We start from the raw sequence: 15,119 nt of genomic DNA on the forward strand, positions 1-15,119 counted from the left end.
GTACTGTCAGCTTCTTGTAGTGTCGACCTCTCCAGAGAGTGGTACTGTCAGCTTCTTGTAGTGTCGACCTCTCCAGAGTGTGGTACTGTCAGCTTCTTGTAATGTCGACCTCTCCAGAGAGTGGTACTGTCAGCTTCTTGTAGTGTCGACCTCTCCAGAGAGTGGTACTGTCAGCTTCTTGTAGTGTCGACCTCTCCAGAGAGTGGTACTGTCAGCTTCTTGTAGTGTCGACCTCTCCAGAGTGTGGTACTGTCTGCTCCTTGTAGTGTCGACCTCTCCAGAGAGTGGTACTGTCAGCTTCTTGTAGTGTTGACCTCTCCAGAGTGTGGTACTGTCTGCTCCTTGTAGTGTCGACCTCTCCAGAGAGTGGTACTGTCAGCTTCTTGTAGTGTCGACCTCTCCAGAGTGTGGTACTGCCAGCTTCTTGTAGTGTCGACCTCTCCAGAGTGTGGTACTGTCAGCTTCTTGTAGTGTCGACCTCTCCAGAGTGTGGTACTGCCAGCTTCTTGTAGTGTCGACCTCTCCAGAGAGTGGTACTGTCAGCTTCTTGTAGTGTCGACCTCTCCAGAGTGTGGTACTGTCTGCTCCTTGTAGTGTCGACCTCTCCAGAGAGTGGTACTGTCAGCTTCTTGTAGTGTTGACCTCTCCAGAGTGTGGTACTGTCTGCTCCTTGTAGTGTCGACCTCTCCAGAGAGTGGTACTGTCAGCTTCTTGTAGTGTCGACCTCTCCAGAGTGTGGTACTGCCAGCTTCTTGTAGTGTCGACCTCTCCAGAGTGTGGTACTGTCAGCTTCTTGTAGTGTCGACCTCTCCAGAGAGTGGTACTGTCAGCTTCTTGTAGTGTCGACCTCTCCAGAGAGTGGTACTGTCAGCTTCTTGTAGTGTCGACCTCTCCAGAGAGTGGTACTGTCAGCTTCTTGTAGTGTCGACCTCTCCAGAGTGTGGTACTGTCTGCTCCTTGTAGTGTCGACCTCTCCAGAGAGTGGTACTGTCAGCTTCTTGTAGTGTTGACCTCTCCAGAGTGTGGTACTGTCTGCTCCTTGTAGTGTCGACCTCTCCAGAGAGTGGTACTGTCAGCTTCTTGTAGTGTCGACCTCTCCAGAGTGTGGTACTGCCAGCTTCTTGTAGTGTCGACCTCTCCAGAGTGTGGTACTGTCAGCTTCTTGTAGTGTCGACCTCTCCAGAGAGTGGTACTGTCAGCTTCTTGTAGTGTCGACCTCTCCAGAGAGTGGTACTGTCAGCTTCTTGTAGTGTCGACCTCTCCAGAGAGTGGTACTGTCAGCTTCTTGTAGTGTCGACCTCTCCAGAGTGTGGTACTGTCAGCTTGTTGTAGTGTCGACCTCTCCAGAGAGTGGTACTGTCAGCTTCTTGTAATGTCGACCTCTCCAGAGAGTGGTACTGTCAGCTTCTTGTAGTGTCGACCTCTCCAGAGAGTGGTACTGTCAGCTTCTTGTAGTGTCGACCTCTCCAGAGAGTGGTACTGTCAGCTTCTTGTAGTGTCGACCTCTCCAGAGTGTGGTACTGTCAGCTTCTTGTAGTGTCGACCTCTCCAGAGAGTGGTACTGTCAGCTTCTTGTAGTGTCGACCTCTCCAGAGAGTGGTACTGTCAGCTTCTTGTAGTGTCGACCTCTCCAGAGAGTGGTACTGTCAGCTTCTTGTAGTGTCGACCTCTCCAGAGAGTGGTACTGTCAGCTTCTTGTAGTGTCGACCTCTCCAGAGAGTGGTACTGTCAGCTTCTTGTAGTGTCGACCTCTCCAGAGAGTGGTACTGTCAGCTTCTTGTAGTGTCGACCTCTCCAGAGAGTGGTACTGTCAGCTTCTTGTAGTGTCGACCTCTCCAGAGAGTGGTACTGTCAGCCTCTTGTAGTGTCGACCTCTCCAGAGTGTGGTACTGTCAGCTTCTTGTAGTGTCGACCTCTCCAGAGTGTGGTACTGTCAGCTTCTTGTAGTGTCGACCTCTCCAGAGTGTGGTACTGTCAGCTTCTTGTAGTGTCGACCTCTCCAGAGTGTGGTACTGTCAGCTTCTTGTAGTGTCGACCTCTCCAGAGTGTGGTACTGTCAGCTTCTTGTAGTGTCGACCTCTCCAGAGTGTGGTACTGTCAGCTTCTTGTAGTGTCGACCTCTCCAGAGAGTGGTACTGTCAGCTTCTTGTAGTGTCGACCTCTCCAGAGAGTGGTACTGTCAGCTTCTTGTAGTGTCGACCTCTCCAGAGTGTGGTACTGTCAGCTTCTTGTAGTGTCGACCTCTCCAGAGAGTGGTACTGTCAGCTTCTTGTAGTGTCGACCTCTCCAGAGAGTGGTACTGTCAGCTTCTTGTAGTGTCGACCTCTCCAGAGAGTGGTACTGTCAGCTTCTTGTAGTGTCGACCTCTCCAGAGAGTGGTACTGTCAGCTTCTTGTAGTGTCGACCTCTCCAGAGAGTGGTACTGTCAGCTTCTTGTAGTGTCGACCTCTCCAGAGAGTGGTACTGTCAGCTTCTTGTAGTGTCGACCTCTCCAGAGAGTGGTACTGTCAGCCTCTTGTAGTGTCGACCTCTCCAGAGTGTGGTACTGTCAGCTTCTTGTAGTGTCGACCTCTCCAGATTGTGGTACTGTCAGCTTCTTGTAGTGTCGACCTCTCCAGAGAGTGGTACTGTCAGCTTCTTGTAGTCTCGACCTCTCCAGAGTGTGGTACTGTCAGCTTCTTGTAGTGTCGACCTCTCCAGAGTGTGGTACTGTCAGCTTCTTGTAGTGTCGACCTCTCCAGAGAGTGGTACTGTCAGCTTCTTGTAGTGTCGACCTCTCCAGAGTGTGGTACTGTCAGCTTCTTGTAGTGTCGACCTCTCCAGAGTGTGGTACTGTCAGCTTCTTGTAGTGTCGACCTCTCCAGAGAGTGGTACTGTCAGCTTCTTGTAGTGTCGAACTCTCCAGAGTGTGGTACTGTCAGCTTCTTGTAGTGTCGAACTCTCCAGAGTGTGGTACTGTCAGCTTCTTGTAGTGTCGACCTCTCCAGAGTGTGGTACTGTCAGCTTCTTGTAGTGTCGACCTCTCCAGAGAGTGGTACTGTCAGCTTCTTGTAGTGTCGAACTCTCCAGAGTGTGGTACTGTCAGCTTCTTGTAGTGTCGACCTGAAAGCATGACTGTAATTAATTTATGCATTAAGAATAATTTACGTAAAACTAATTATTTTTGCCTCTGCCAGTTTTCTCACACTTAAATTACATATTTTCTACCGCATAGAAAAATATAAATTTGGATTTGATATAAGATCGAAAAAAATGAGCTGCAGGGCGGTTTTATAACCCTAATATTTACTGAAGTGGTGGAGGGGTAAGCCAGTGGAAGGTCTCAGTCAGGTAACCAAAAGCTCTAGCTGTGGGACATCACTTGTCCTGTTTCCTGACAAACATTACCTAACCTGTAAATATGTTACCTTGAAGTAAGAGCCACTGAGAGATACTTTGAACACATTAAATTAAGAGTTTTTTGACAAATTACCTTAAACTAAGAGTTAGACACATTACCTTAAAGTAAGAGCTACTGAGAGTTACTTGAAACACATCACCTTTAAGTAAGAGTTACTGAGAGTTACTTGAGACACATTACCTTAAAGTAAGAGCTACTGAGAGTTACTTGAGACACATTACCTTTAAGTAAGAGCTACTGAGAGTTACTTGAGACACATTACCTTTAAGTAAGAGCTACTGGAGAGTTACTTGAGACACATTACCTTTAAGTAAGAGCTACTGAGAGTTACTTGAGACACATTACCTTAAAGTAAGAGCTACTGAGAGTTACTTGAGACACATCACCTTTAAGTAAGAGCTACTGAGAGTTAGTTGAGACACATCACCTTTAAGTAAGAACTACTGAGAGTTAGTTGAGACACATCACCTTTAAGTAAGAACTACTGAGAGTTAGTTGAGACACATTACTTAAAGTAAGAGTTACCTGACACATTACCTTAATGTAAGAATAATTGACACATTACCTTAAAGTAAGAATAATTGACACATTACTTAAAGAAAGAGTTACTTGACACATTACCTTTAAAGTAAGAGCTACTGAGAGTTGAGACACATTACTTAAAGAGTCACTTGAGACACATTACCTTTAAAATAAGAGTTCCTTGAGATACATTACTTAAAGTAAGAGTTACCTGACACATTACCTTTAAAGTAAGAGCTACTGAGAGTTACTTGAGACACATCACCTTTAAGTAAGAACTACTGAGAGTTAGTTGAGACACATTACTTAAAGTAAGAGTTACCTGACACATTACCTTTAAAGTAAGAGCTACTGAGAGTTACTTTAGACACATCACCTTTAAGTAAGAACTACTGAGAGTTAGTTGAGACACATTACTTAAAGTAAGAGTTACCTGACACATTACCTTTAAAGAGCTACTGAGACAGACACAGTACAACTCTCAAGTGTTCAGACGTTAGTGGCTCGGTTGGTACAGCGAACACTAAGACGGAAGCTCTCCTTGTACCTGGTGAAGGTAGAGTAAGTCAGTGTGTTCTCCTTGTACCTGGTGAAGGTAGAGTAAGTCAGTGTGTTCTCCTTGTACCTGGTGAAGGTAGAGTAAGTCAGTGTGTTCTCCTTGTACCTGGTGAAGGTAGAGTAAGTCAGTGTGTTCTCCTTGTACCTGGTGAAGGTAGAATAAGTCAGTGTGTTCTCCTTGTACCTGGTGAAGGTAGAGTAAGTCAGTGTGTTCTTCTTGTACCTGGTGAAGGTAGAGTAAGTCAGTGTGTTCTTCTTGTACCTGGTGAAGGTAGAGTAAGTCAGTGTGTTCTCCTTGTACCTGGTGAAGGTAGAGTGAGTCAGTGTGTTCTCCTTGTACCTGGTGAAGGTAGAGTGAGTCAGTGTGTTCTTCTTGTACCTGGTGAAGGTAGAGTAAGTCAGTGTGTTCTTCTTGTACCTGGTGAAGGTAGAGTAAGTCAGTGTGTTCTCCTTGTACCTGGTGAAGGTAGAGTAAGTCAGTGTGTTCTCCTTGTACCTGGTGAAGGTAGAGTAAGTCAGTGTGTTCTCCTTGTACCTGGTGAAGGTAGAGTAAGTCAGTGTGTTCTCCTTGTACCTGGTGAAGGTAGAGTAAGTCAGTGTGTTCTCCTTGTACCTGGTGAAGGTAGAATAAGTCAGTGTGTTCTCCTTGTACCTGGTGAAGGTAGAGTGTCAGTGTGTACTTACCTAATTGTGGTTGCAGGGGTCGAGACTCAGCTCCTGGCCCCGCCTCTTCACTGAGTGCTACTACGTCCTCTCTCTCCCTGCTCCATGAGTTTTGTCATACCTCGTCTTAAAGCTACGTATGGTTTCTGCCTCCACTATATCACTTGCTAGGCTATTCCACTTCCTGACTACTCTATGACTGAAGAAATACTTCCTAACATCCCTTCGTGTGTGTATATATTTGTGGTTGAAAGGGGTCGAGTATTAGCTCCTGGTCCCCTCGCATTCCAACTTGCCAGATTCACTCGTAGCGTCATGGGCCCTATCGTACCTGGTCTTAAAACTGTGTATGAAGTCTGATGTTAATTTAAGTGTATTTAGAAAGTCCAACTAACTACAAAAGTATTAAAACTATTGAAATAACTGGACCAATTTCAGCATTAATAATAAGAGGTAAATTTAACAGATTAATTAAAAAATGAATGTTATTAAAATTCCATATAAGACATAATTATAATTTTAATAAAAAATATTAATAAATAAATTTATTACCTGAGCATAATTATTTTAGAATATCCCAATTAAGTACACATCATTATTATTAAAGAATAACTAATTTGTTCATATATTTAAGGATAACTAATCTATTTGTATATTTAAGGATAACTAATCTATTTGTATATTTAAGGATAACTAATCTATTTGTATATTTAAGGATTAATATTATATTATATTTTTATATTTGGAACCTCAAAAATCGAAATGTTCCCAACTCAACCAATTATGTAAGTGTATTTTTGTAAGTGCTTTTATAAGTGTATTTTTGAGGGTCTTAAATGGTCTAATCTAATTTACATTATTCCTGATGGGAATAAATTCGTTCGGTAGTGGCACTCGAACAGCCTTCTGGACCGAAGAAAGTTCGATATTTGAGGTTCCACTGTACTCTGTATTAAGGAACCTTCCCACACCTCCTACACCTTCCTACACCTTCCTACACCTTCCTACACCTTCCTACACCTTCCTACACCTTCCTACACCTTCCTACATCTTCCCACACCTTCCTAAACCATCCCAAACCTTCCTACACTTCTTACATCTTCCTACACCTTTGCATACCTTCCTACACTTCCCTACACCTTCCTACACTTTCTTACGCTTTCCCACACCTTCCCACTCACCCTACAGATGTGGTGCGGGTGTGGGAGAGAGACATTTGCCTGATAGGTGGTCGTAGCGGTCGTAGACACGGACACAACGCCAGGAAGAAACTCTCACGGAAGTTCTTGGAGAGGAACCCGTAGATGATGGGGTTGATGCAGCTGTGGGAGAGAGGGAGTGAGTGGGATTGATGCAGCTGCAGGGGAGGGGGAGTGGGGTTGATGCAGCTGTGGGAGAGAGGGAGTGAGTGGGGTTGATGCAGCTGTGGGAGAGAGGGAGTGTGTAGCATTGATGCAGCTGTGGGAGAGAGGGAGTGAGTGGGGTTGATGCAGCTGTGGGAGAGAGGGAGTGTGTAGCATTGATGCAGCTGTGGGAGAGAGGGAGTGAGTGGGGTTAATGCAGCTGTGGGAGAGAGGGAGTGAGTGGGGTTAAAACCCTTTACCGGGCAGGACCGAGTATAGTCGGTCCTCATAACGTGGTTTTTTGCACACGTCCTCCGACTCCCCCAGCGCATCTAGGTTCCCATTCTCTATTTCTGACCAATCACAGACCTTCTCTGAGTCGCCCCGGCTGAGCGGTGATGGCGGCTGCTCGCTTCCCATTGGTCGAGAGAGCAGAATGTAAACACTTCTACCTTGCCAGCGCCAAAACTCGTGTTTCTCGGTTGAGTGCTCCTTATATACTGAAGCATTTCACCCTATACAATGTCGGTAAGTACTGATTTGTGTGTCTAGTGCGTAAATGAGTAGTTTAGCCATATTTTGATATATATATGAAGGCGTTGTGAAGCATACTACGAGTGCACCATGCAAATGAAAAAAGTGCAACAAAATATGACCAAGTACAGTCGTTCCTGCCCTTTTAGGTGCAGTTTTCAAGTTTCGGTATATAAATATTTCCATAAAATTTGGTAGTGTATATATGAGTTCAGTAATGATCTGGGTGTGTACAGAACGTTTTTATTGTCCTTCCAGATCAATAAGAAATTGTTCTACGGTGAGTCCTCCAAGGATAAGTCGAAATTTGTCTGTGTTTGGGATGACAGTGACTCAGATCAAGATCCAGATGACCTGGAAGTGGTGGAAACTGATGATGAATACTTGCCACAAGATGGAGAGGTGCCAACAGATGAGGAGGAAGCTATGCCACCATCCAAAAAGAAGAAATTGAACAAGAAGAAGATACTTGCTTACATGCAAGTATTGCAGCAACAAGAATAATCATGTCACATCCTCATTTTCCTAAGCCACATGCAAAGTAAACTGTCCATCAAGATGGATAGAAATTGTTTTTGTAAAGTTTTATTGCAGAAATTAGTGATGTAAAAGGCTTGTTCTTTCTCAGGGAACTCAGGAATATTTCATTTGTAAGTTGTATCCCATTGCAATGTGTCATTGTTGATAAGTGGTTCCTATTTCTATTCTTTTACTGCTTACAAATTGTTCAGAAACAAGTTCCATTTATGCTTTCTATATTGTCTACTTGTATAATAAATTTTAAAAATATTTGTTTTTCTTTTTTTACAACAATTGCAACCTTGCAACATTCTAAATTGTTATACCCCAAACGGGCAGGACCGAATATACTCTGTCTTCGAATATCTGCAATTGCCCGAGATGTTACTTTCACAACTCCGTTTGGATGGTCTCAGTGACCTTACATCGAGTGGCTCTATCTCCTCATACGAAATTACTTTCAAAATCTGCATTTTAGTCTGCCTTGCCCTCTGAAGGGTTTTAATGCAGCTATGGGAGAGAGGGAGTTTGTGAGATTGATGCAGCTGTGGGAGAGAGGGAGTGAGTGGGGTTGATGCAGCTGTGGGAGAGAGGGAGTGAGTGGGGTTAATGCAGCTGTGGGAGAGAGGGAATGGGGTTAATGCAGCTGTGGGAGAAAGGGAGTGAGTGGGGTTAATGCAGCTGTGGGAGAGAGGGAGTGAGGGGTTAATGCAGCTGTGGGAGAGAGGGAGTGAGTGGGGTTAATGCAGCTGTGGGAGAGAGGGAGTGGGGTTAATGCAGCTGTGGGAGAAAGGGAGTGAGTGGGGTTACTGCAGCTGTGGGAGAGAGGGAGTGAGTGGGGTTAATGCAGCTGTGGGAGAGAGGGAGTGAGTGGGGTTAATGCAGCTGTGGGAGAGAGGAGTGAGTGAGGTTAATGCAGCTGTGGGAGAGAGGGAGTGAGTGGGGTTAATGCAGCTGTGGGAGAGGGAGTGAGTGGGGTTAATGCAGCTGTGGGAGAGAGGGAGTGAGTGGGGTTAATGCAGCTGTGGGAGAGAGGGAGTGAGTGGGGTTAATGCAGCTGTGGGAGAGATGGAGTGAGTGGGATTAATGCAGCTGTGGGAGAGAGGGAGTGAGTGGGGTTAATGCAGCTGTGGGAGAGAGGGAGTGAGTGGGGTTAATGCAGCTGTGGGAGAGAGGGAGTGAGTGGGGTTAATGCAGCTGTGGGAGAGAGGGAGTGAGTGGGGTTAATGCAGCTGTGGGAGAGAGGAGTGAGGGGTTAATGCAGCTGTGGGAGAGAGGGAGTGAGTGGGGTTAATGCAGCTGTGGGAAAGAGGGAGTGAGTGGGGTTAATGCAGCTGTGGGAGAGATGGAGTGAGTGGGATTAATGCAGCTGTGGGAGAGAGGGAGTGAGTGGGTTAATGCAGCTGTGGGAGAGAGGGAGTGGGGTTAATGCAGCTGTGGGAGAGGGAGTGAGTGGGGTTAATGCAGCTGTGGGAGAGAGGGAGTGAGTGGGGTTAATGCAGCTGTGGGAGAGAGGGAGTAAGTGGGGTTAATGCAGCTGTGGGAGAGAGGAGTGAGTGAGGTTAATGCAGCTGTGGGAGAGAGAGTGGGGTTAATGCAGCTGTGGGAGAGAGGGAGTGAGTGGGGCTAATGCAGCTGTGGGAGAGAGGGAGTGAGTGGGGTTAATGCAGCTGTGGGAGACAGGGAGTGAGTGGGGCTAATGCAGCTGTGGGAGGGAGTGAGTGGGGTTAATGCAGCTGTGGGAGAGAGGGAGTGAGTGGGGCTAATGCAGCTGTGGGAGAGAGGGAGTGAGTGGGGCTAATGCAGCTGTGGGAGAGAGGGAGTGAGTGGGGCTAATGCAGCTGTGGGAGAGAGGGAGTGAGTGGGGCTAATGCAGCTGTGGGAGACAGGGAGTGAGTGGGGCTAATGCAGCTGTGGGAGAGAGGGAGTGAGTGGGGCTAATGCAGCTGTGGGAGACAGGGAGTGAGTGGGGCTAATGCAGCTGTGGGAGAGAGGGAGTGAGTGGGGCTAATGCAGCTGTGGGAGAGAGGGAGTGAGTGGGGCTAATGCAGCTGTGGGAGAGAGGGAGTGAGTGGGGTTGCAGCTGTGAAAGTCAAACTTTAACTCTTGACAAACAATAAGAAACCCTCAGAAAACTGACTCGAAATTTTGAGGCACTTTAGAGGTACAATTTTGAGGCACTTTAGAGGTACAATTTTGAGGCACTTTAGAGGTACAATTTTGAGGCACTTTAGAGGTACAATTTTGAGGCACTTTAGAGGTACAATTTTGAGGCACTTTAGAGGTACAATTTTGAGGCACTTTAGAGGTACAATTTTGAGGCACTTTAGAGGTACAATTTTGAGGCACTTTAGAGGTACAATTTTGAGGCACTTTAGAGGTACAATTTTGAGGCACTTTAGAGGTACAATTTTGAGGCACTTTAGAGGTACAATTTTGAGGCACTTTAGAGGTACAATTTTGAGGCACTTTAGAGGTACAATTTTGAGGCACTTTAGAGGTACAATTTTGAGGCACTTTAGAAGTACAATTTTGAGGCACTTTAGAGGTACAATTTTGAGGCACTTTAGAGGTACAATTTTGAGGCACTTTAGAGGTACAATTTTGAGGCACTTTAGAAGTACAATTTTGAGGCACTTTAGAGGTACAATTTTGAGGCACTTTAGAGGTACAATTTTGAGGCACTTTAGAGGTACAATTTTGAGGCACTTTAGAGGTACAATTCCAAATGATCTCAAAGTTATTTATAAAAAATAGACAGAGAGTCGATCCTTGGTCCTTGGTAATGTCAGGGACCACGGTTCTTGGTCCTTGGTAATGTCAGGGACCACGGTTCTTGGTCCTTGGTAATATCAGGGACCACGGTTCTTGGTCCTTGGTAATATCAGGGACCACGGTTCTTGGTCCTTGGTAATATCAGGGACCACGGTTCTTGGTCCTTGGTAATATCAGGGACCACGGTTCTTGGTCCTTGGTAATATCAGGGACCACGGTTCTTGGTCCTTGGTAATATCAGGGACCACGGTTCTTGGTCCTTGGTAATATCAGGGACCACGGTTCTTGGTCCTTGGTAATATCAGGGACCACGGTTCTTGGTCCTTGGTAATATCAGGGACCACAGTTCTTGGTCCTTGGTAATATCAGGGACCACGGTTCTTGGTCCTTGGTAATATCAGGGACCACGGTTCTTGGTCCTTGGTAATATCAGGGACCACGGTTCTTGGTCCTTGGTAATATCAGGGACCACGGTTCTTGGTCCTTGGTAATATCAGGGACCACGGTTCTTGGTCCTTGGTAATATCAGGGACCACGGTTCTTGGTCCTTGGTAATATCAGGGACCACGGTTCTTGGTCCTTGGTAATATCAGGGACCACGGTTCTTGGTCCTTGGTAATATCAGGGACCACGGTTCTTGGTCCTTGGTAATATCACGGACCACGGTTCTTGGTCCTTGGTAATATCAGGGACCACGGTTCTTGGTCCTTGGTAATATCACGGACCACGGTTCTTGGTCCTTGGTAATATCAGGGACCACGGTTCTTGGTCCTTGGTAATATCAGGGACCACGGTTCTTGGTCCTTGGTAATATCAGGGACCACGGTTCTTGGTCCTTGGTAATATCAGGGACCACGGTTCTTGGTCCTTGGTAATATCAGGGACCACGGTTCTTGGTCCTTGGTAATATCAGGGACCACGGTTCTTGGTCCTTGGTAATATCAGGGACCACGGTTCTTGGTCCTTGGTAATATCAGGGACCACGGTTCTTGGTCCTTGGTAATATCAGGGACCACGGTTCTTGGTCCTTGGAAATATCAGGGACCACGGTTCTTGGTCCTTGGTAATATCAGGGACCACGGTTCTTGGTCCTTGGTAATATCAGGGACCACGGTTCTTGGTCCTTGGTAATATCACGGACCACGGTTCTTGGTCCTTGGTAATATCACGGACCACGGTTCTTGGTCCTTGGTAATACCACGGACCACGGTTCTTGGTCCTTGGTAACATCAGGGACCACGGTTCTTGGTCCTTGGTAATATCAGGGACCACGGTTCTTGGTCCTTGGTAATATCAGGGACCACGGTTCTTGGTCCTTGGTAATATCAGGGACCACGGTTATTGGTCCTTGGTAATATCACGGACCACGGTTCTTGGTCCTTGGTAATATCAGGGACCACGGTTCTTGGTCCTTGGTAATATCAGGGACCACGGTTCTTGGTCCTTGGTAATATCAGGAACCACGGTTCTTGGTCCTTGGTAATATCAGGGACCACGGTTCTTGGTCCTTGGTAATATCAGGGACCACGGTTCTTGGTCCTTGGTAATATCAGGGACCACGGTTCTTGGTCCTTGGTAATATCAGGGACCACGGTTCTTGGTCCTTGGTAATATCAGGGACCACGGTTCTTGGTCCTTGGTAATATCAGGGACCACGGTTCTTGGTCCTTGGTAATATCAGGGACCACGGTTCTTGGTCCTTGGTAATATCAGGGACCACGGTTCTTGGTCCTTGGTAATATCAGGGACCACGGTTCTTGGTCCTTGGTAATATCAGGGACCACGGTTCTTGGTCCTTGGTAATATCAGGGACCACGGTTCTTGGTCCTTGGTAATATCAGGGACCACGGTTCTTGGTCCTTGGTAATATCAGGGACCACGGTTCTTGGTCCTTGGTAATATCAGGGACCACGGTTCTTGGTCCTTGGTAATATCAGGGACCAGGGTTCTTGGTCCTTGGTAATATCACGGACCACGGTTCTTGATCCTTGGTAATATCAGGGACCACGGTTCTTGGTCCTTGGTAATATCAGGGACCACGGTTCTTGGTCCTTGGTAATATCAGGGACCACGGTTCTTGGTCCTTGGTAATATCAGGGACCACGGTTCTTGGTCCTTGGTAATATCAGGGACCACGGTTCTTGGTCCTTGGTAATATCAGGGACCACGGTTCTTGGTCCTTGGTAATATCAGGGACCACGGTTCTTGGTCCTTGGTAATATCAGGGACCACGGTTCTTGGTCCTTGGTAATATCAGGGACCACGGTTCTTGGTCCTTGGTAATAGGGACCACGGTTCTTGGTCCTTGGTAATATCAAGGACCACGGTTCGAATAATGGTTCTCTGTTTCTTCACTGGCAGTGGCTCATTACGATTCTGATTTATAAGGGATTTACGACAAGGGATTTGGTTAAATGGATTTACGTCAAGGGAGTTTGTTAAAGGGATTTAAGAACATAGGAATGGAGGAACACTGACTAGGTTAAAGGATTTACGTCAAGGAACTTTGTTAAAGGGATTTACGTCAAGGAACTTTGTTAAAGGGATTTACGTCAAGGATCTTTGTTAAAGGGATTTACGTCAAGGAACTTTGTTAAAGGGATTTACGTCAAGGAACTTTGTTAAAAGGATTTACGTCTAGGAACTTTGTTAAAGGGATTTACGCCAAGGAACTTTGTTAAAGGGATTTACATCAAGGAACTTTGTTAAAGGGATTTACGTCAAGGAACTTTGTTAAAGGGATTTACGCCAAGGAACTTTGTTAAAGGGATTTACGTCAAGGAACTTTGTTAAAGGGATTTACGTCAAGGAACTTTGTTAAAGGGATTTACGCCAAGGAACTTTGTTAAAGGGATTTACGTCAAGGAACTTTGTTAAAGGGATTTACGTCAAGGAACTTTGTTAAAGGGATTTACGTCAAGGAACTTTGTTAAAGAGATTTACGTCAAGGAACTTTGTTAAAGGGATTTACGTCAAGGAACTTTGTTAAAGGGATTTACGTCAAGGAACTTTGTTAAAGGGATTTACGTCAAGGAACTTTGTTAAAGGGATTTACGTCAAGGAACTTTGTTAAAGGGATTTACGTCAAGGAACTTTGTTAAAGGGATTTACGTCAAGGAACTTTGTTAAAGGAATTTACGCCAAGGAACTTTGTTAAAGGGATTTACGTCAAGGAACTTTGTTAAAGGGATTTACGTCAAGGAACTTTATTAAAGGGATTTACGTCAAGGAACTTTGTTAAAGGGATTTACGTCAAGGAACTTTGTTAAAGGGATTTACGTCAAGGAACTTTGTTAAAGGGATTTACGCCAAGGAACTTTTTTAAAGGGATTTACGTCAAGGAACTTTGTTAAAGGGATTTACGTCAAGGAACTTTGTTAAAGGGATTTACGTCAAGCAACTTTGTTAAAGGGATTTACGTCATGGAACTTAAAGGGATTTACGTCAAGAAACTTTGTTAAAGGGATTTACGTCAAGGAACTTTGTGAAAGGGATTTACGTCAAGGAACTTTGTTAAAGGGATTTACGTCAAGGAACTTTGTTAAAGGGATTTACGTCAAGCAACTTTGTTAAAGGGATTCACGTTAAAAGATTTAAAGGAATTACGATAAATGGACCTAGTGAAAAGAATTAAAATCGAGACAGAGGTACAGGTTGTTACACTTTGTTTATATATTGCATTACTTGTTGCTATATTGCCTTGCAATGTTGAGATACATCAAGGAAGACGTAGGACTGACCTGTTAAAGTAAGCAAGAAGATGAACAGCGTTGTAGAGATGTTTAAAGAAGGAACGGTGATCGTAAGGGGGCAGCACCCCCCAGGCCCACAGTACGTTAGTGATGAGTAATGGTGACCAACACACTATGAACAGCACCACCACCACCACCAACATCGTCACGATCTGTGAGGTGATGTACTCAGGGTCAGTGTAAACACCACCGACACACTCACCACTACGATCTCTAGTGGTGATCGACACAGGTTACGTCAGCTTCGTCAGGAAACACAACAAGTGTTTCCTGACGCGGGTCTTAGATGATGACCCGCCTTTGGAGCTTTGGTCATCTGACCGAGGCCTAGCTTCTCCCTACGAGCCCCGTGAGGGCTGGGAATGTGGCTAGGCCTGGGGACACTTGGTCCCAAAGATGAGGAGGTACTTGTCCTTCCTCCCATGGGAGACTTAAGTCTCGAGACACTCCCCAGATAGGGAGCCAAGGCCGGGTCACCACTACTTGGAAAAGACCCGGGCCGGGAGAATACCGGTGAATAAAAAAAAAAAAAAAAAAAAAAGAAGTTCGATATCAGATCACTGGCTATAATTGACCATAATTTTTTAAAGGGGTGGACCGGTAAGCCAGCGGAAGGTCTCGATCAGATGACCAAAAGCTCCAGCTGTGGGTCATCATGTGACTGAGACCCACATCAGCAGTCCTGTTACCTGACCTGATTAAGTCAGTGTTGTTAGACCCCTAAAATTAACATTATAAACAGCACTTCCATCATATATATTTATTTCCACAATTGCATTTTAATTTTCAAAATAATTATTGGAACTTACAAAGAGTAAAGTTGATAGTGTTCTAAAAATATATTTCAGTACTCGGCTGATGAAAAAATAATTATCGTAATTCTAAATATTGAAAATAATTGTGAGAAAGTTAAAATGAACAAAATATATTATTTAGAGGAAGAGATAAATAGGATTTGTTTTAATCTTTCCAAGCGCTTTCGTAATTTCTCACATTATCAAGGAACTGTATGTAATGTGTGTATACTGAGAGGAACAGTTTCATGTACGTGTA

The 15,119-nt window shown here is 45.2% G+C and overlaps 1 protein-coding gene across 2 annotated transcripts in view; it reads right to left on the bottom strand.

The window, feature by feature from the left end:
• Positions 1-2,940: 2,940 nt before the first annotated feature.
• Positions 2,941-15,119, bottom strand: part of LOC138852380 (somatostatin receptor type 5-like) — a 121,732-nt gene continuing 109,553 nt past the window's right edge. For both annotated transcript variants that reach the window (XM_070082693.1, XM_070082692.1), the window contains exons 7-10: positions 14,055-14,218; positions 6,325-6,465; positions 4,368-4,469; positions 2,941-3,102 (exon numbers count right to left, since the gene is read on the bottom strand). In XM_070082693.1, coding sequence (XP_069938794.1) covers positions 4,412-4,469; positions 6,325-6,465; positions 14,055-14,218 — 363 coding nt within the window. In that variant the 3' untranslated portion in view covers positions 2,941-3,102; positions 4,368-4,411. The remainder of the gene's footprint in view (positions 3,103-4,367; positions 4,470-6,324; positions 6,466-14,054; positions 14,219-15,119) is intronic.

The sequence above is a fragment of the Cherax quadricarinatus genome, chromosome 7 (genome assembly GCF_038502225.1).
Source record: "Cherax quadricarinatus isolate ZL_2023a chromosome 7, ASM3850222v1, whole genome shotgun sequence".
Classification (NCBI taxonomy): domain Eukaryota; kingdom Metazoa; phylum Arthropoda; class Malacostraca; order Decapoda; family Parastacidae; genus Cherax; species Cherax quadricarinatus.